Raw genomic sequence first — 20,251 nt, forward strand, 5'->3', positions numbered from 1 at the left:
ACATTAATACAGTAACATTTTTTGATTTTCAGCATGTATGTAGTCAGAGATGTCCTGAAGTCTAATATATCAGTCATTGTCAGGAATTATGGGGCAAAGTGTATTTATAGTACCGCAAGCATTCAGAAATGTAGCTATTTCAAGGTACAAATACGGGACTTTTACTTGGGAATATCTCTAAATTGATAGAGTAAAAATGCTTTTATATATATTATTTATCAGTCATTGTCAGGCATTATTTATTAAATTATTTTCCAGCAACCCAAAAATCAAAGAATAAAGACATTTCCCTCACAAATTAGAGGTATTTTCTTTTTAATTTATAAGGGACATGTTATGTTTTATACTTCTGGTGAATATAATCCAATCAATCTTATTTCCATATATGTATTTTGTATATACAGTTCCCTTTGTTAACATCTTATTTTGAAAACCAGACGTAGTCACACGTGTGTACCGCTGACTTCGGCGAGTGTGACGCTTAGTAGCTAAGAGTGTGTCCCACATGTTTAAAATTGGGTGTGGAGTGCTGTAGCATGCGCTGGTGTAAAGCCTCAACATCCCAGTCGACTGAAAAGCAGTATCAGAAGGTCACCTTCGATCAAGGAAATCTTTTTTCCATGTTTGCCAAATGCACCAGGGATTTTGGAAAGCAATAAATAACAAATACAACATGCTAAAACCACCTTTTTTTGGGTGAGAACAAATCTCCAAATAAATTCCATATATGGGAAACACTTCAGCTGGTGTAGAGGGGCTTGGATACTGGTGTTTGTTTTCCTCTAAAAGAAACCATAATTAATTCTTGTGCAGTATGAAAAACGAGTACCACCAGAGATGATGTATCACAGTAAACACAAAGCTTCTGTTTTATTTTATCCTTATTTAACAGTCCTGTGTTCAGCGTTTTCATATCAGTGCTGCATTCTGTTCTGCACTGCTTCATGTTGATAACCTGACACCTACAGCAGGAACCTCCACCAAGAAAAAAGACATGTTTTGAGCTACGACTAATTGTCTTTGGTAGTCTCCTTTCAAGTGTCTTACCTCTCTTACTGAACAACAAAAACAAAGAGCTTTTCAAATGATTTCACTTGCAGAGGAAGTTTTTTTTAGGTAATCCTGTCAAGCTAAACTGACACGTCATAAACAAGACTCAGCGCCTGTGGCTGTGGTTTACTGGTGGCCATCTGCCACTTGATTTACTACAACAACTCATTTACCAGCCATGACAGTTTCAGGTTGACTGGCTGGTAGTCAGCATGATTTACATAGCAACAGATTGGATACTTCATCTGTGGTTTCATCACTTTTGACTTCATCGTGATCACTTCCTGGTTTGGAGAATTATGCACACAGACTATTACAACACCTGCCACCCAAAAGTGCCCAAAAATGCCCAGGAGGCAGCTAGCAAACAACACAACACACTAACCTCAGGAAATCTTAAATGCATTACAGGTAAGCAAGACATCGAGCTTTAGGGCTAAAGCACGGTCGATTGTGCTCGATTGCCTTGATAGGTAGGAAAATGAATTCTAGAGGGGGGGTGCTTAGCAACTCTGGGCGTCTTAAAGAGGACTAGAGAGCTACTCGTCGCAGAGACAAAGCCCAGGAGAACAAGAGAGCTGAATCTTTGGCGATCCATGACTCATATTGCATCTGTTCACCTTATGAAAGCTCTGCGTGCTGATGCGAGCGGAGCTGCGCCTGTGGCTCAATTAGTTCTGGCTGGCAGAGCAAGAGGAGCTCTGCTAATCTACTGCTGCGTCTTCCACTGAGGGTGATTGACAGAGTGCCGCCAGCGTGTGTGTGTGTTACTGACTGTGTGTGTGTGCATACAAGGGAGGGATACTTTGTACATTGCTCCTGGTGCTTCAGTGTGTGTGCTTATGGATGTCACGAGAACCGATACTTCGGTACCAAGTTGACACCAATATTCTACAGAACTTCAGGTACCATCAGCACTCGAGACTAATGGCGTCCCATCGTCCAACAACAAATCCCTGATGAAATCGGCATGACGAGAGCTAGTTAACGTTAGCCGTTAGCTACGTGCAGGACTGTGCTGCTTACCGGCTGCTAACAGTTAACGCTAAGTAGCTCTCGTCCTGCCGATTTCAACACGGGAGTCGCCATTGATTAAGATTATGATGCATTCAGGCTCTATTCAGTAAAATATAGGGCGAAGGTAAATTCTGCCGAAACTGATGAAACTTGAATAAATGCAGTTGTCACAGCACTATAAAATAGATCATAGAAAGGGAATGATGACCTGTTTAACTTCTTAACAAAAAACAGTATGCAAACGGTAATAAAGGAGTGGATGTTGAAGTATATAGGATTTTTTGATTTCCTTTTATTTCTTGCCATGGTATCGAATTGATATTGAGAATCGTGGAGTTTCACTGGTATTGGTATCGACTACTAAATTTCTGATATTATGATATCCCTATTTGTGTGTGTGTGTTTTACTGCAACCTGTACATCATCTCAACTGCCTAATTGTTATCTGGTAATTTCATATATGAAATGAAATGAAATGAAAGGAGATTTTGCAAAACTCACAAATTTAAAAGGACTGAGAAGACTGATACTACTCTAATGTCTCTGTACAAGTATGTATAGTGTATAGTGTAGTATAGTATAGTGTAAGTATGAAGCTACCACCAGCAGCCACTTAGCTGACTTAAGTAGGAAGACGGAGGGGAAAGAAGCTAGCCTGGTTCTGATTGAAGGTAACAAAATCCTGTTGACTGTTAAAAGACCCACACTATTGGCTGCAGATTTAAGGTCTGCATCATCCAGACAACAATATGACTTCCTGGTGAAGCTGACCTTCATTTGCTGAGCTGTTGTCGTCGTGCGTCACTGAGACTGGCTCAGCTGAAGTGGAAAAAAACGACAACTTAAGGTGGTTTTGGGTCAGACTATTTCTTGGCCGATGGCTGCGTCTTCCCAATATAACATGTGGACCAGCTATCTGGAGCTGATGCATGCACACTGTTTCGTGTGTATGCATGTATATTAGCGTGCCTCACCCTGTGTATGATGCCGGCAGCGTGCAGGTGTTTGATTCCACACAGCATCTGGTAGAGCAGGTAGGACAGCCTCTCGTGGTCCAGCTCCATCTGAATCACCTGGCAGAGGTTGGCATCCATCAGCTCCATCACCAGATACCTGCAGGGAAACCACAGAGGGTAAAGTAAGACCGACAGATGGACATACATGCAGAGAGAATCCTTTCTTGTGCTGGCTTCACCGGGTATTTTTATATTAACCAGTCATTATTTCACATGTATGTAGCATATTTTTATGACTTATGTGACAATGTAATACTACATTAAAAATGGAATGTAATAGGATCAAAGTGGTTAAGTGAGTTATCTGTAAATCTAGATGACTGTATTTTCCAATTTTTTGACATTTTACTAATATTTTTCCGTCACTTTACTAATATTTTTTGGAAATCTTATTAATATCTTTTGGGCACTTTACTAATGTTTTTCTTCCATTTTATATTGGGTTTGTTTTATCCATAAAGAATTTTGGACATCTCAGTTTGGTTTTGTTACTTTAGTTTTTTTTAAAAAGAATGTCGGACTTTTTACTAATATTTTTGGACACTTTACTAAACATTTCCTGACATTTAACATTTGTTGGGTTTTTTTCTGAAACAATTTCGAACATTTTACTAATATTTTTCCTACATTTTATATTGGGCTCGTTTTTCGGAAAAGAATTATTCGGACATTTAACTTATATTTTTGGACACTTAACTTATGTTTTTTTTTACATTTGATATTGTTTTTTTTCTGAAAGAATTTTGGACATATTACTAATATTTTTCTGACATTTTACTCTTTTTTTTTACATTTTCATTAGTCTCCAGATATTCGTGAACTGTGGATAGGCATAAGTTTCTTGGCTATATCAATAATGACAACCATGAACTATAATAACTATATTATCTACTAGCAAAATTAAATGTAAAGCTACAGTTTGAGCCGTTATTTCCTCACCCACGCAGCACTTGTTTTCCATGGCATTTAGGAAGTGACAGTAATGGTTTTCCTTCTCAAAACAGTGATGATGTTATGTTATCTGGCTGCTGTTACATCATCAGTCCCTACAATCCTCCTACATGGACTAAGAACCATCTGACAGATTTATATACACAAAGAAACATCTTGGTGACAGAGCGTGCAGCTTTGCACCGTCAAAACTAGGACTTCTGCTTGGATGATGATGATTAGTAAACTGAAAATGGGTATAATACGCTGTCAAAGAGTCCAACGATGAGTGTAAGTACACATGTGCATATGCTGAAATATATACTGTATTGCACCGTCATGTAATACAAGCATACATTCAGGGAAACAAACACACAGCTGAATGGAGTGTTCTCCTCCATCCACTAGAACTGTGTGTTTGCCCTGCAGCCCTCTGGCTATGATTTGTCCAGTTTCCTTTTTAGCTCCAATCAGGCAGACACAGCACTGCAGACACACACACACACACAAACACACAAGCTCTCAGACACACATACACACACATACACAGAGCTTCTAGAGGACGGCATTAATCATGTTTGTTCCCGTCATACTCTGCAAAACCATCACTTCCCCCACATCTCAGTTTAGTATTCCCCTCTCTGGGATTCAACAGCCAGTTTCCACTCACATGGACGTCTTGTCGGCTTCCAAACACATCGGGGACGCTGCTAAATATACCCCAATGTTCATCTTATTAAAAGGCAGCGTCCATCCAAATGCAGGATTTATAAAAGTCAGAGTTTACAAAAGAATAAAAATTAGGACAGACTGCAGAAGCTGCAATCCACCAGAACCATTATTTGGTAGTTTGTATGTTGAAGATCTGTGTGTTATGATACCAGAGTTTTGTTGTAATAGACCCCTGACATCATTGTGACTTAAGTCGGTGTTAACAGTTATTTTAAAGGGATAGTTCGGGTGTTTTTCAGTGGGGTTGTATGAGGTATTTATCCAGAGTCAGTGTATTACCTAGAGTAGATTTCGGTCAGCACGCCCCCAGCTTGGAGAAGCAGGCAGGAGTTACCACACAGAAGCAAAGCAATGTACTGCTGTGGACGGGGACGGCAGTAAAACGTGCCGTTTTCTATGCTCTCGCCAAAGCAACCAGACTCCATTGAAAAAAAAAATATATTTTTACCTTGCAGGTCACAGGAGTGGCTGGTCTACTGCTGCCTCGATTGGTTAGTTTGTCTGTGTTATTGTGTGACTTTGATTAGTTTGGATTCACCAAAGTAACACAAATAAACTAACCGATCAAGGCAGCAGTAGACCAGCAACCCCCGTGTTCTGCAAGGTAAAATTACAGGTTTCTTCAATGGAGTCTGGTGGCTTTGGCGGGAGCATAGTTGGATTCAACGGCTTCAGTTCCCCATCAGAAAGGGGCTGTCTGACAGCAAGGCTTAAATATTCCAAATATAGCGTACACTTAAACTGATTCGATTTTTTTAGGTTAGCCTTTCTTTTAGGTGGCTAAAATAAGTTTCGCTGCCAGCCCCATCCAAAGCAGTACATTACTTTGGTTCCGTGTGGTACCCAAACTATCCCTTTAAAATGAAACATTTCCACCCGTTAATCCACTGATTGAATGTAGTTTGTAGAAAAAGTCTTAAATATGAAACATGTCCACTTACAGTAATTACAATTCAATGTATTCCTTGAAATACATCTCCCTGTGCTGTGTGCTTGTAGTAAGGCAGGATAACACAGCAACCAGACATCCAGCTAAGCTGCACAAACCCCTAAAAAGTGAAGGTAATCCAAGCCCCCAGCATGCTACATCCTGTATTGATTTTACAAACAAGCAGAGAGCGGATGATATTTGGGCTCAGTAATACTCACACGTCTTGGAATTCTTCCTGTGTCTTCTGTGGCGTGAATACATTTAATAGGCCGATTATCTGCCGAAATAAAAAAGCACAGTTATTACTCTGGCGAGTCCGGAGGGGAGATGAAGGCTTGTAATGAATGACATCACCATCGCCGCCTCTGCATCCCTGAACCAGCGAGGAATAATTGAAAGGCTGTGACTGCGGCAGCCTGAGCATCAATAATGAATAACAGGACATTCCCCAATTTAAAACGCAACATAAAAAAGCAGCAGCAGCAGCAGCAGCAGCAGCAGGTAGGAGCGTTGCGGTGATTCTGTTTTCAACATCACCTGTCAATCAAATGAGGTGATTGAAGTGGTTTGAAATGGAGCCTGATGCAGCACAATTTCAATGGACGCACAAGGACAAGGATGATAATCAAATTGATTTAGCTACGCTTTCCAGAGGGTAAGCTTTGCTCCATCAAAGTGTCCTCTGTTACTTCTATAGGAGATTCACTGCTCGTTTGTTCATCACATTACATCTCGACTAATTTAAACTCTGAAACAACCTTATGAATTTAAAGAGGACCTATTATACTTTCCTGCTTTTTTCCTTTCGTTTAGCGTGTTATATAGTTTTTTGTGCGTATAAAAGGTCTGCAGAGTTACAAAGCCCAAAGTCCACGCCAAAGGGAGTTACTCTCCCTCACAGAAACACTGCTCCTGAACTGCCTGAAACGCCTCGCTTGAAGTCCCGCCTTTTCTTCTGTAACATGGTGATGTCACCAAGTAACACTTTTGCATAATACCTGCCAAGCGGCTAGTTTTGCAGGCCCTCAAACAAAGCTAGCTAGAGCGGAACTGGAGTGGAGTCCGAAGAGTTTGGATCAGTTGACTAATCAGAGCAGACTGGGCTTTTTGGGAGGGGGTGGTTTCAGACGGAGGGTAATAAGAGGTGCTGCAGCACAGCCGTTGTGAGAAAAATAAGTTGTTTTTTAACACTGAAGCATGTAAACATGTTCTAGTAGAAACCCAAAATACACGTATGCACCTGAAAATAAGCACAATAGTTCCTCTTTACACCCAGATGTAAGTCTGTGTCCATAGGAACCAGACATATACACAAGACAGTAAAGGTGTCACAGCTCATCCCCAATGGTAAAATTGATACACAGAAACTAGGGCTGTTAAAGTTATCGCGATAATAGCGAGTTAACAAAAATTAATTTCAACGCCAGTAATGTCTTTAACGCATCAATGAAACTTGCAGATTTGAGGTTGTAGTGGGCTCAGTGTTTTAAGCTACAGTGAAGATATTGGTATCATATTAAACTAGAAAATCTAAGGAATACAATGGTACCAACAAAGGAGGTGCTCCAATAGTACTCCAAACTTACACAAAATTTTGGCGAGGAAAAACTGGCATGGCCATTTTCAAAGGGGTCCCTTGACCTCTGACCTCAAAATATGTGAATGAAAATGGGTTCTCTGGGTACCCACGAGTCTCCCCTTTACAGACATGCCCTCTTTATGATAATCACATGATAATTTTGGGCAAGTCATAGTCATGTCAGCACACTGACACACTGATAGCTGTTGTTGCCTGTTGGGCTGCAGTTTGCCATGTTATGATTTGAGCATATTTGTTATGCTAAATGCAGTACATGTGAGGGTTTCTGGACAATATTTGTCATTGTTCTGTGTTTTTTAATTGATTTCCAATAATCAATATATACATACATTTGCATAAAAGCAAGCATATTTGCCCACTTGCATGTTGAGAAGAGTATTAAATACTTGACAAATCTCCATTTAAGATACATTTTAAACAGATACAAAAATGTGTGATTACTTTGTGATTAATTGCGATTAACTATGGACACTCATGCAATTAACCGATTACATATTTTAATCAATTGGCAGCCCTAACAGAAACATAAAAAACATGCTAAAAAGAACAGAACTCGAGCTCTTACGTTCTTGTGGTTGACACATTTCATGAGCACCAGTTCCCTGTAGGCCCGTTTTGCGTGAGTTTGATTCTGGAACGGCCGGCTCAGCTTCTTGATGGCGACGTTCCTCTCAAAGTTGTGGTCATACGCTGAACTGGGGTGAAGAACGAAAGCAAAAACTCAGGTCAAGAATAGCTTAAGTTCACGGAGTACCACAGAAATATTTTTCACACACTGATACTTTAACACTTTGATTTGTTTGGTAGCTGGTTCAACAAGAGGTGAAAAGGTGCAGGACAAGACATGCGTCCATGCTTTTGAATAAGAAGGAGACATTAGCTAGAAAGCTAATGTGTCTTGCTGTTTAAGGTCCGTGTGTTTCTTTGTGTTTGGTCTCAGGCTGCTGTCTGACACTGTTAGTCAGTGTCACCGTCAGCCTGTGGTGCTGAAGAACAGTGATGGCTGCTGCTTTATAAAAAGACATTTAAAAACATTAAGCAGTTGTTGTTTTTCTGGCCACTTTGGGACAGAACTCCAAAAACATCACACACTTGTTTGACATATTATGGCCATATTAAAGGACGGGTCAATCATTCTATTTTCTTTTCTTTAGGTTTTTATAGCATTCTGTAGCTTCCCAGTGGTGTTCCTTATGTATTCAAATCCGATGTAAGAGAAGCATGGCAGATGTTGATATTTGATAACCAGCAATTTCTCACATATCAAAATGAAAATGATAGCATATCATATCAACCTGGTATGAGGACCAGGTTGATATGATATGCTATCATTACATACAGAAACTAATCCTGACATTGACCCGAGTGATCATGAGGTTCAGATTCTAATTTATCTTTCACTTAATCCTCTCGAGTCTACAGAAATCCACAGGGAACACAACACGGTACTGCACTGTCAACAAATACTACATTATGCATCAATTTCTGTGTTGTATGCAACTTATGCTGATGTTATGACTTCTGATCTCATCAAATTTCAGAGCCGACAGCTGGCAAAGACTGAGCGCTGCATCAGTAGTTTCAATCAAATGTCGCCTTCCTATGTGGAGCACTTCTTTCTGCAGTTTCTACCCTTTCTGACTGATAAATAGATTTTTAGAGATTGTTTAGACACGTGAGCCACTCCAGACAGCTTGTCCACATGGCTGACCAGACACAGTCCTACATAAGGCTGTAGAATAACCCGTTTACTCATTGATTGATTTTTAATCATGTTTTTAGCTTTCATAATGAAGTGATATGAACATTTTTTTACTGTAGGTCAGAAAATAAGATGTTTAAGAGGAGAGATAAGAGGTTTTTTTCATGACAAGTCCCTAAAATCAAATATAAATAAATAAACAACAAAAAGCTAAACAAAAAAAAGTCGTACATCAAGGTCCACTTAATTTTTTTCAGCGCTTAGAACCACATCTCACAGAGTTTACCTACTTTGTTAGTTAGTTATCATGTGACCTAAGGGACCATCTCCATGACAACTTACAATGGTGTATGGCAGTGTATCAGGGGCATTGCAGGTAAATAAATTACAGAGCTGGGGGAGGGGCAGTAATATTCAGAGAAAAAAACTCAGGATTTCCGAGATTAAAGTTGTAAATTTACAAGAAAAAACTCACAAATTTACAAGAAAACAAAACTCAAATCAGTATGTTGTTTTCTTCTGAATTGGCCCAATTCACGGCAATGTGTCTTCAAAGTCTGCATGCTTATGATGATATGGTGATTCTGGGCTAAAATCACAAGTATTTCCTTATTGCTAAATCTGATTGGAAAGTATAATTTGATTAAGTCATCCACTGCAGATATAATACACGGCGTCTGTGGTGTGATATGGTTGATCCAACCTTCCAAAGTGAAGCGATGTGGTTCCTTGACAAAGTTTTTTTCCTCGTAAATTTGTGACTTTAATCTCATAAATTTACCACTTTAATCTCAGAAAATATCAGTTTTTCCTGACAATGTACGACTTTATAATCTTAGAGAATATTCTAGTATTTTTCCCGTAGATTTCAGATTTTTTTCTCGAAAATGTATGATTACATAATCTCAGAGAATGTTCTAGTCTTTTTCTGGCAAATTTGTGATTTTATTCTCATAAATGTACCACTTTAATCTCAGAGAATATCCAAGTTTTTTTTCCTTGTTAATTTACCACTTTAATCTCCGAGAATATCAAAGTTTTATTTTCATATATTTACCACTTTAATCTCAGAAAATATATTTTTTTCCTGAAAATGTATGACTTTACAATCTTAGAGAATATTCTAGTTTTTTTCTCGTAAATCCGTGATTTTTTTCCTCATAAATTTACCACTTTAATCTCAAATAAGACCCTGGCTCAGGATTGTTTTATTTATTTTTTTTACCTACAATGGCCCTAATATGCTGCTGTACAACTAAGTAAACACCAGCCACTGATGAAGACCATGAAATTCTGTTGAAAACGGACAACGCTGATAACATGAATAAGTGGACCTTGAGTTTATTTTGTCAAACTACTATTTCTCAGATCAAGACATTTTTTTAAATATGAAGATTTTTTTCTTCGTTTGACTCACCAGACGATTCCCTGTGCTCCGGATCCAATGGGTCTGAGGTTCTGGTAGCGCTTTAAAACCATAAAAGTTGAATCGCCCACATCTATACTGTAGTACTCCTTCTCACGCTTGTTCCGGTTCATGGTGAAGCCTTGGACGAACGCTATGATTGGGCATTCACGTGGAGCTCTCCTTTCAAGACCTGCAGTGTGGAAAGAGAAAGAGACGTTGTCATTTTTTTCACCACATTTCAACCTTTGATTTCACAATTTCCTTTCCAGCAGCCGAACCATCCATACTGAACTAAAATGCGTATTATGTGGGGACCTAATGTAATTCATGTTTAACACCCTTATTTGCATTTATTTCTTAAAGAAGTGTCAAGTCGCCAGTAGTGATCAACCCCACTGAAGTGCAGATATGCTCATGTGTGCAATGGTACAGTATAAATGTCATCTTCAAGTGTCACTTCATCAGTTATAATGACTACTATATACTGTAAAACCCAAAGGGTCTTGGTAATGGAGTGACGATCGAGGCAGAGAGAGAAACCGAGGAAGCAGGAAGCTGGGTTTCATGCAGCGTCTGAAGACGACGAATCATTAGTGGAATTTGGAGCATTGTGTTGAGGAGGTCGGCTTTGTGATGATAGCTGTACGTTCCATGGACCATGACCCACCCGACCTCTGGATTTCTCTGACTGCCGCTAACCCACCCCTTCTCCGTTTCTGTATCTGCTAGCCTACAGGCCTTTCCTTCTCTTTGCTCTTCTCTTTGCATCTTCCTACTCTTGGGTTCTTCCTCTTTCCTTCCATTTAACTTTCTCTTCTCTATACCAGAAATCTGATCTTTATGTTGAACTCAAATGCTGCTCGTATTCACCCTGTGCCTCCTCCTCCTCCACTTGTGTTTTATCCTCCCTGCTTCTCCTCATCTTTATATCCTCTCTTCTCTCCTGCCTTCTTCTGTTTGACTCAGACATAACCTCATCTTCCGTCTCCCACCGGAGAACCTTGTCAACAGTCTGCAGCCGAGCCACGTCGTGCAGACGCACAGGGACAAATAAAAGGTTCACAAAAGAGCCTGAACTCAAGTTATTTGATCTTACAACAAGAGACATACTGCTGAATGCAAGGGGAAAAAAAGGACATGTACTTGAGCAAACGCTCATACTCTTGCAGGTACAGAAACACAAATAAATGTATTTGTGACACTTCCATAGAATCAAAACTTTACTAAACAAATTCACTCAAACAAGCACACCCCAGCCGAACCAGTCCAATCTTCTGAGATGCTTCACCTGACCCAAACTAACAATAAGCCCAACCAGTCATACTGTAGGTCTGTCATGATTATTCATGTTGTTGGACGATACATTGTCCCAGATATAACTGCGAAATTATTGTCATTTTAAAAGAATTTTATGCCACTAACATAACGATAATATAATAGCATAATAATGCAAGCACACCCTTTAAAAGGGCAATGAACTTTTAATTTTTAAAGATATTCAGAAATTGGAATTAGAATGTTAAAAAATATTATATAAATAAAATATCCTAAATAAATAAAACATAAATAAAATAAAATCACACAACCAAACCAATAAATAAAATCGACTCTCTGGCTCTGTAAACAAAAATGTGCAATATCCAATGTCCTCTCTTATGTAAAAAAAACACGCATAAACAGATAAGGCAATATAGAGGTCAGCCAAAATGATTGAGGTCACATCCATATATTGCAGGGGTGCCCAATACGTCGATCGCGATCTACCGGTCGATCGCGAAGGTAGTGTGGGTAGATCGCATGGCATTAAAAAAAAAAAAAAAAAAAAAATTAAAAAAATAAATAGACGTCAGCCTATCATCCATCCTCACTATGAAATGTGTCACTTGATTGACATACAGGGCAGCCAGTCTGACATCTGATCTTTTCTGACACATGGGTCACCACGCATGCGCAAACAAGCGCGCCAAGTGCGGCAAAACTCTAGCAAGCTACCAAGTTGCCTAGTTAGCCTCCAATTTATTTCTTCTAAACTTAAGAAAGGGTATAAAAATGAGTGGGGGAGCTGGACCAAGTAAGAAGCCAAAAACCTACCACTTCCATACGGACTGGGAGGAGGACTTTTTTTTCACAATGTCATATTCGAAGTGCGTTTGCCTCATCTGCCAGTCTACCATTGCTATTCCGAAGAAGGGAAATGTGGAGCGGCATTTTCGGACTGTTCACAAAAACTACAACACTGACTTCCCTCCGAAAAGCGAGCTGAGAAAGAGAAAGGTGAAGGAACTAAAATCCCAGTTGTCCGGACAGCAGTCATTTTTCTCACAGCTGACCACAAAAGCGAAGGCTGCCACCGAAGCATCATTCCGGGTGAGTCACTTCATCATTAAGAACAAGAAGTCCTTCCAAGACGGAGAGATGGTAAAAGAGGCATTCGTTGCAGCAGCTGACTCGTTGTTCCGAGATTTTAAAAACAAACCAGAAATATTATCTTCAATCAAAGCTCTCCAGCTATCAAGAAGTACAGTTACACGGCGCAGTGAAGCCATGGCCGAGGATTTGACCCAGCAACTTTGGAAGGATATCGCGGACTGCGAGTGTTTCTCACTGAAATTGGACGAGTCTACAGACGTGAGTGACACAGCCCAGTTGTGCATTTTTATTCGGATGGTGTTTCCCGATATGACTGCAAAAGAGGAGCTGTTAACAGTACTGCCCATGAAAGAACACACGCGAGGAGAGGACATTTTTCAGTCTTTCAAAAACTTTATCGAGAAAACCCAGCTCCCAGTGTGGAAATTGGTGTCCATCACCACGGACGGAGCGCCCGCGATGGTTGGCCGCTCAAATGGATTTATTGCCAAGTGCAGGGAGGACGATGCTTTCCCAGACTTCCTCAATTACCACTGCATAATACACCAACAAGCGTTATGCGCAAAAATGCTCAACATGAAAGAGATAATGGATGTGGCAATGAAGATCGCCTGTTCTATTCGTGCCAGATCTCTTCAAAGACGGTTATTCCGTGCGCATCTGGAGAAGGCTGACTGCGACCACTCTGAGTTGTTGCTACACACTGACGTGAGATGGCTTAGTAGAGGGAAATTCCTGCAAAGATTTCGAGAGCTCTGTCCGGAGATTAAGGAGTTTTTCCGTGTAGCTAAACATGCAGAATACAACCAACTAAATGACGATCAGTGGCTGCTAGACTTAGCATTTTTAACCGATCTGACCAACATGTTAAATGACCTGAATGTAGAGCTGCAAGGAAAAGACAAAATCGTAATCAATATGATCAGCTCAGTTAATGCTTTCAAACGGAAAATGCAACATCTGTCCTCAAAGATGCAGCGCCATGATTTGGCAAACTTCCAGAACCTCGCGTCAGAGCTGGAGACGCAAGGCAAGGCGTGTGTGCAACTTGACAGTGCACGCTACACAGAGCAGATTGAGAACTGTCTGTCAGAGTTTGACAGACGCTTTCAAGACTTTGTTTTACTGGAGCCAGTCGCTACATTCATGTGCTACCCTTTTCAGGAAGATGCTGAGGTTGATTCACTTGCATCAAAAATTGCAACACTGTTTCACCTGAACTCATCTGGAGTGGAGGATGAGATTTTGACACTACAAACTGACATTCAGCTTAAGTCCAGGGCTCATGGACAGTTCTGGAACTTACTCACAGAGGAAAAGTACCCCAACATGAGGAAATGTGCTACCTCCATGACTGCATTATTCGGCTCCACTTATTTATGCGAGTCAGCCTTTTCCCACATGAAGATTATTAAGTCCAAATACCGTTCCACCTTGACTGATGATCATTTGGAAGTGTGCTTGAGGCTGGCTATCAGCAGCTACTGTCCGGACTATGCATCCCTGGCTGATTCCATTCAGTGCAAGTCATCAGAGTAAGGTAATGACAAAAAATGTACAGAGTTATATTGTACAATATGGGTTCATGCAGTTATGCAAGGTACACCAACATATATTGTACATATAAAGAATACTCAATATATTTATAAATAAATATATGTTTTGTATTTTTATAGTAGGTAGATCATTTTGACTTGGTCATTTTATAAGTAGCTCGCATGCTGAAAAAGTGTGGGCACCCCTGATATATTGTATGCTAAGTAGATGTAGTAATTACAGGCTGAACCAGTTATCTCTGCCACACCTAATCAGAACCCAACCTTGCACAACCGAGGAAGGCGGCTCTAACAGGAGGGAAACACTATTTGAACGGGGAAAAGCCTTCGTCACAAGACTAGGGATGCTCATTTTTCTCACCGATATCAGACACTCGTTAACCGATTATTAACGTGCAGCGGTGCTGTGGTTTTAGTGCCTAACAAGCCGTCCAGATGCAACGATAAGCCGATGAACAAACAGGTTGAATCCATAATTTATCACCAGCTGCAGTGTATGAGCAAAACAGACAACCGAGTCCCCGGTTCACTCGACCGGGAGAGTTAGCAGCCACGACGCTGCGTGTATTGTCGTGGACACATGCAGCAACTTTCACAATAAGGCGGTCAGCTGTGTGTCGGCCCGGCGTAACGTTAGCAAGTGTCTGGTCGAGAGAGAGAGAGAGAGAGAGAGAGAGAGAGAGAGAGAGAGAGAGAGAGAGAGAGAGAGAGAGAGGACGATGAATATGAATTTATCAGTAATGTTATAGCTGTGAAAGTAGCAGTGCAGCGTGTGTACCGTTTATTTGTCAGTAAATAAATGCTACAACTCCTCAAGACGCAAGCCAAGCTCCTGCATCTTGCTTGCCAACCACCTGTTGATTAAAGTGAAGGGGGGTTAGCCTGTAAGCTAGGAAATATTTGCTTTGATTAAAAAAGAATCTTGGCATTAGTAGTTTTAATTATATATTATAAGCTGCTTAGAGCTAGTGTTGGGAAGTTAAACAGGTCATATTTCTCTCTTCGTTGTCTAATTTATATTGCCGTGAAAACACATCCTTCAAACAACTGGATTTATTCAAGTATGTCTCGCCATTAACTCAATTTTACAAGATTATATTTGAACGCATCATGATAGGGTTATAATTTACCATCGCGTGACCTGCAAAAAATATGAGACATATGAATACGAGACTGCAGAAAACCGACCGGCTTCGACCGACTGCTGATTGACGGTGCATCTCTAGTTGTTGTGGGAAGCCAAAATCCTGATCGCGATTAATATTCCACTAATTGTGCAGCCCTACTCCAAATGACATCAAAATCTCAAGGCAGCTCCTGTATCCGGGATATTATTGCTTCACTTTCGTACAGTGAGAGAAAGTGGAGATGCGTTGTCCATATTATAAAGTCTATGAGGATGGATAATTTAGACCAAACAAAGTGTGTTTATTTCCCAATTGTAGCGAGGCTGCAAGAATTTATTTGCACAATTATGATCGCTATAATAACCTCGATGTAAAGTGTTCTCACGTCCCTATATTTCCATATTATTCAGTCTGATGTTGCATATCATCAAATATTTAGACTGATCCACCCAAGCCGCAAGAATGTCAACTCCGTTTGCCAGCGGTATCTGGCAGCAAAGGGACCAGAAATAATATGGAAGCAACTTCTATAGGGCTTTATAGAAAATAAATGTCATTGGGTAAATCAAATATAAGCTGCGTTGGAGAGAGAGTGTGTACTTGTGTCGTGTTCTGCCGGAATATGTCTAAGCTGATGTTAGGCTTCGGCGCGCGCTGTGACATGATTTTTCTCCTGTTTGGAGACAGAACAGCCCATATCGGGGTGACTGTGAGACTGGAGGATCTGCGGCTGCATGTGGAAACGGGGCTGACAGTGTGTGTCAGGCTGTCAGCCCAATTCAACTGTTAGGAGGCGTGTTGTACAGCCAGGGCTGCACGCAAAATAAAGAATGAATGAGTGAAAGCAAGTAGTCAAGTGTGTTCTGCATGTTTAGATATAACAAAACAAAACACAGGTCCACAACTAGGGCTGCACATTAATCCAATATTAATCGCAATCACGATTTTGGCTTCCCACAATTAAATGAACATGATCGACTGCAATACTGACGTATTAATATGCGTGCTCCGCTCATAGAAAACTCTGCTGCATAAATCAAGCGCTTTCTGAACTAATAGCTAGAGATGCACCGTCAGTTTAACTTCCTAACACTAGCTCTAAGCAGCTTATAGTATAGACTTACAACCACTAATGCCAAGATTTTTTTTAATCAAAGCAATTATTAAAATAAAAATACAAAAATGTATTTCCTAATCATTTGAATTGTGGGTTTTTATGCAAATAACCACTAGAGATGACATTAATAAAGTAAAGGGATAACATTTCGAATTTTTGACGGTTGGAAGTGAAAGTAGCGCTCTGTTTTTTTAAATGTGAAATTGCAATAAAAATATTTTGTCCTTAAAATCTATGAATAATCATGATAATAATTACGATCTCAATATTTATCAGAATACTCGTGACTATCATTTTGGCCATAATCGTGCAGCCCTACCCACAACTACATTTTATCTATCTGACACCATGACTCCTTCAGGGGTAAAAGGTCATTCAGATCTATTGATAATCCTTATCAATATCATATTGACATCAAAGTTGCAGCTTTATAACAGATTTCCCATCAGCCACAGCTGGCAATAGTTGTTGCCCTCCATTGAAAATTGGGAGGATGTAACGTCTCTGACAACCAGACCGAAGAGAACTGTGTCAAAAAGTGTCAGATATGGCTTCTGGAGAGGCGAACACACATTCGTCTTGGCAATCCTGTCCAGATTTACACTGGTATCTCCCCCACAGCTGTCCATCACGCTGTCTCTCCTGGGAGTCCATCTGTCCCTCACCGGCTATCACAGGTCTGCTCTTGTCCACTCTGAATACAGTGCCTTTACTGTCCAGCTTCTTGCATATATCAACAGGGTTTGAGTTATCTGCGCGGCCAAGATTGAGTCCAGTCCGCCGGCAAATTGAGGAAGTTAGATTTTATCTTTGAACTGCTCGCATTCAGTCAAAGTAATGGCTGCTGATAAGAGCACATTCTGTGCCAAACATTAGTACCAATGAAGACACTGTACCACATTTCTCTTCCAATCTTCGGAAGGGACAACTTGGGGGTATTTAAAGGTCCATCTGCGTTCTCTTCTGTTTTTTTCAAATGGAAATGCCCACTCAGCCGTTAGCAAAAAGCAGTGATGCATGTTACCAAAATAAGCTAATCAATAAGGTTATGAATAATGTAAATGCTAACACTAGCTGAGTCAAAGTTAGCTGTGCTAAGTTTGGAAATAACTGAAGGGGTTAGTTTGGATTTTTTTAAGTGAGGTTGTATGTATATTCCCATGTTCTGCGCAGGTAAAATTACTGCTTTTGTGAATGTAGTCTGGTGGCTTTAAAGAGAGGGATATAACGGCGTCAGTTCCCTGTCGGAAACAGCTTTTCACCGCTTTACCTTGCCGCCAGACAGCCCTTTCCGACGGGGAACTGAAGCCGTTATCTCGCTGTCTTCAAAGCCACCAGACTACATTCGCAAAAACAGTCATTTTACCTCGCAGAACACGGGAGTTGCTGGTTGCTGGTCTACAGCTGCCTTGAGCAATTAGTTTGTGTTATTGTGTGCAGCTTTAGCCGTGATGTCTAGCTCTCCTTTTCATGGCGATGTGTGAAACCCTAAGTGTTTACATGCTTTACTGTATGTGTAGTGTTTACCACTCTGGATTTAAAATGTGAGGGTGCAGGTCGTATCCATGTGGACCGTCCGCCGTTTTCTACTTTATTGTTTCGGCTGCTGTTTGTTTTGGTTGAAGGATATGGAACGGATATGACGTTACGTTACTCAGACTACAACAATAAAAGCAGTAACTTCCTTCTACCTCTGCATAGACTCAAATGAAGCAAATATATTGATTCTGGCATTAATAAATCAATTTTGAAATCGTAATAAAAGAAAAATCGCGATACATACGTGAATAGGAAAATCAATTTTTTTTCCTCCACCTCTACTGTTGGGGTTTATTTCACAACAATGGCCGGCTCGCTGTACTTTATCCCTTACATATCTTTATAGTTGTTTGCTGCTATATTAATGCTCTGGATATTGTATAGAGCACCTTTTAATGCCTCATACATTTTGCCATACAGTGGATGAGACTGCCCAAAACAAAGTTCCATCAAATAAAGCAAGCAGAGTGCGAGCGCACAGTCTCAAACACCAGCAAATACACCCATCCTCTGGGGAATGCCGAGAAACACCCCCATAACAAACAGTAACATTACTATGTGCTTTCCACCCCATTAATAAACACCTCACACATGCTGTTGCCCTTTTTAATGGTAAAAGACATGGTGCCGATACACAATACGTGCTATCTATTCATATTTATGGCGACATTATAGTAGATTTTTGTTTATTTTTGTACAATGTATTATTCCAAATAGATTTTGTGTTTGTCTTTGAATCTAAATGTTAAGCTTAACAACAGGACTAGTGACTGAAAATGATGTGATGTATTTCAATACGGACTGCTACGGGAAAAAAATAAATCACCAAGATATTTTTTAGCCATATTACCCAGCCGCACAGATGTCATTATACATTATGTACATAATCAATTGTGCTTGTAAATCTTTACAACAAGCCTTAGTCTATTTGAACAGCTATGTGAGGTGCATATAAGCACAAAACATATTTGCACAAGGATAGAATGACTAAAGAAACATCACATGTTGCAGAAGAGGATTTGAACATGATCCAATAGTGTGGAAGGACACGAGCGAGTGGTGATCCATGACTGCGTGTTGAACTGTGGCATGCTGTCGTTTTAATTTGTCAGGGCTGGTCCTGGCCAACAGGTTAGAGCAGGACAGCCAGCAGATGCCACAGTGTGGCCTGCCTTTATATCAAATACCGACTACACCTACCACAGCAAATTATGGTGGGTACCATAAGCTGATCTGTTAACGGAGTTTGGATACAAAGACTCACACAGTACATTCAACTTTAACATGTAGGAACAAAGAAATCAATGGCTTGAATGTTTGAGCCCCGACAGAAAAAGTACTGTGTGTGGATGTGCGGTAGTGTTCGTTACAGAACCGACTGTCAACGTAAATGCAGGTTTCTAAACCAACTGTGTGTGAAGGAGAGATGGTCAGCGTTGAGTGACTTGCAGCAGGAAGAGGAGAGGAGAAATGGCAGAGCGTTTTGTTTTATTTCATTTTACAAACCTAACGTTGCATAACATTACGTTACTGCATCGCTCCAAAATGACTCATTTTACTAGAGGTGTGAAGTCAGTACGCGAACGCACTTTGGAGAGAGAAAGACAGACAGACAGACAGACAGACAGCAGCAGTAGATGATGGAGAGGTAAACAGTGCACGCACTACACTGCATTAACTGTATCTGAAAATTGTGTGCATGTGAGTGAAAAGGAAACCCTTTTAATATTTCAATAAACTAATATTAACCTACAGAGATGGAAGAAAAACGCAGATCTCTACTTACTTACGTAAAATACTATTGCATCAAAATATTCGGCTACTTGAGTAAAAGTATTAACATTTTACCAAAAGTAAAAGTCCTGTTTATGCAGAATAATATATATTATATTATTGTATATAATATATATTATATATATAATAATAATATATATAACTGCTGGGTAGTTTATTGATTAAACTATCCAGCAGTACATAAAATCATTTAAATGAGCTCTGCATTTACCAGCTGCAACATTAAAGTGATGAACACTTTAATGATTTTATATACTGCTGGGTAGTTTAATCAATAATAATACATCCGCATTTATTAGTTCATTATATTTTGTATTAATAACCTGAATCTGCAAAGTAACTAAAGTTATTACATTTATTTA

The 20,251-nt window shown here is 40.0% G+C and overlaps 1 protein-coding gene across 1 annotated transcript in view; it reads right to left on the reverse strand.

Moving 5' to 3' along the window:
• The window catches only part of mapk8b (mitogen-activated protein kinase 8b), a 45,878-nt gene that overhangs the window by 23,660 nt on the left and 1,967 nt on the right, over nt 1-20,251 (reverse strand). Inside the window, 4 exon segments of the mRNA XM_037755976.1 lie at nt 3,042-3,180; nt 5,895-5,953; nt 7,842-7,971; nt 10,396-10,576. Coding sequence (XP_037611904.1) covers nt 3,042-3,180; nt 5,895-5,953; nt 7,842-7,971; nt 10,396-10,517 — 450 coding nt within the window. The 5' untranslated portion in view covers nt 10,518-10,576.

This window comes from Sebastes umbrosus, chromosome 20, assembly GCF_015220745.1.
Source record: "Sebastes umbrosus isolate fSebUmb1 chromosome 20, fSebUmb1.pri, whole genome shotgun sequence".
Classification (NCBI taxonomy): Eukaryota; Metazoa; Chordata; class Actinopteri; order Perciformes; family Sebastidae; genus Sebastes; species Sebastes umbrosus.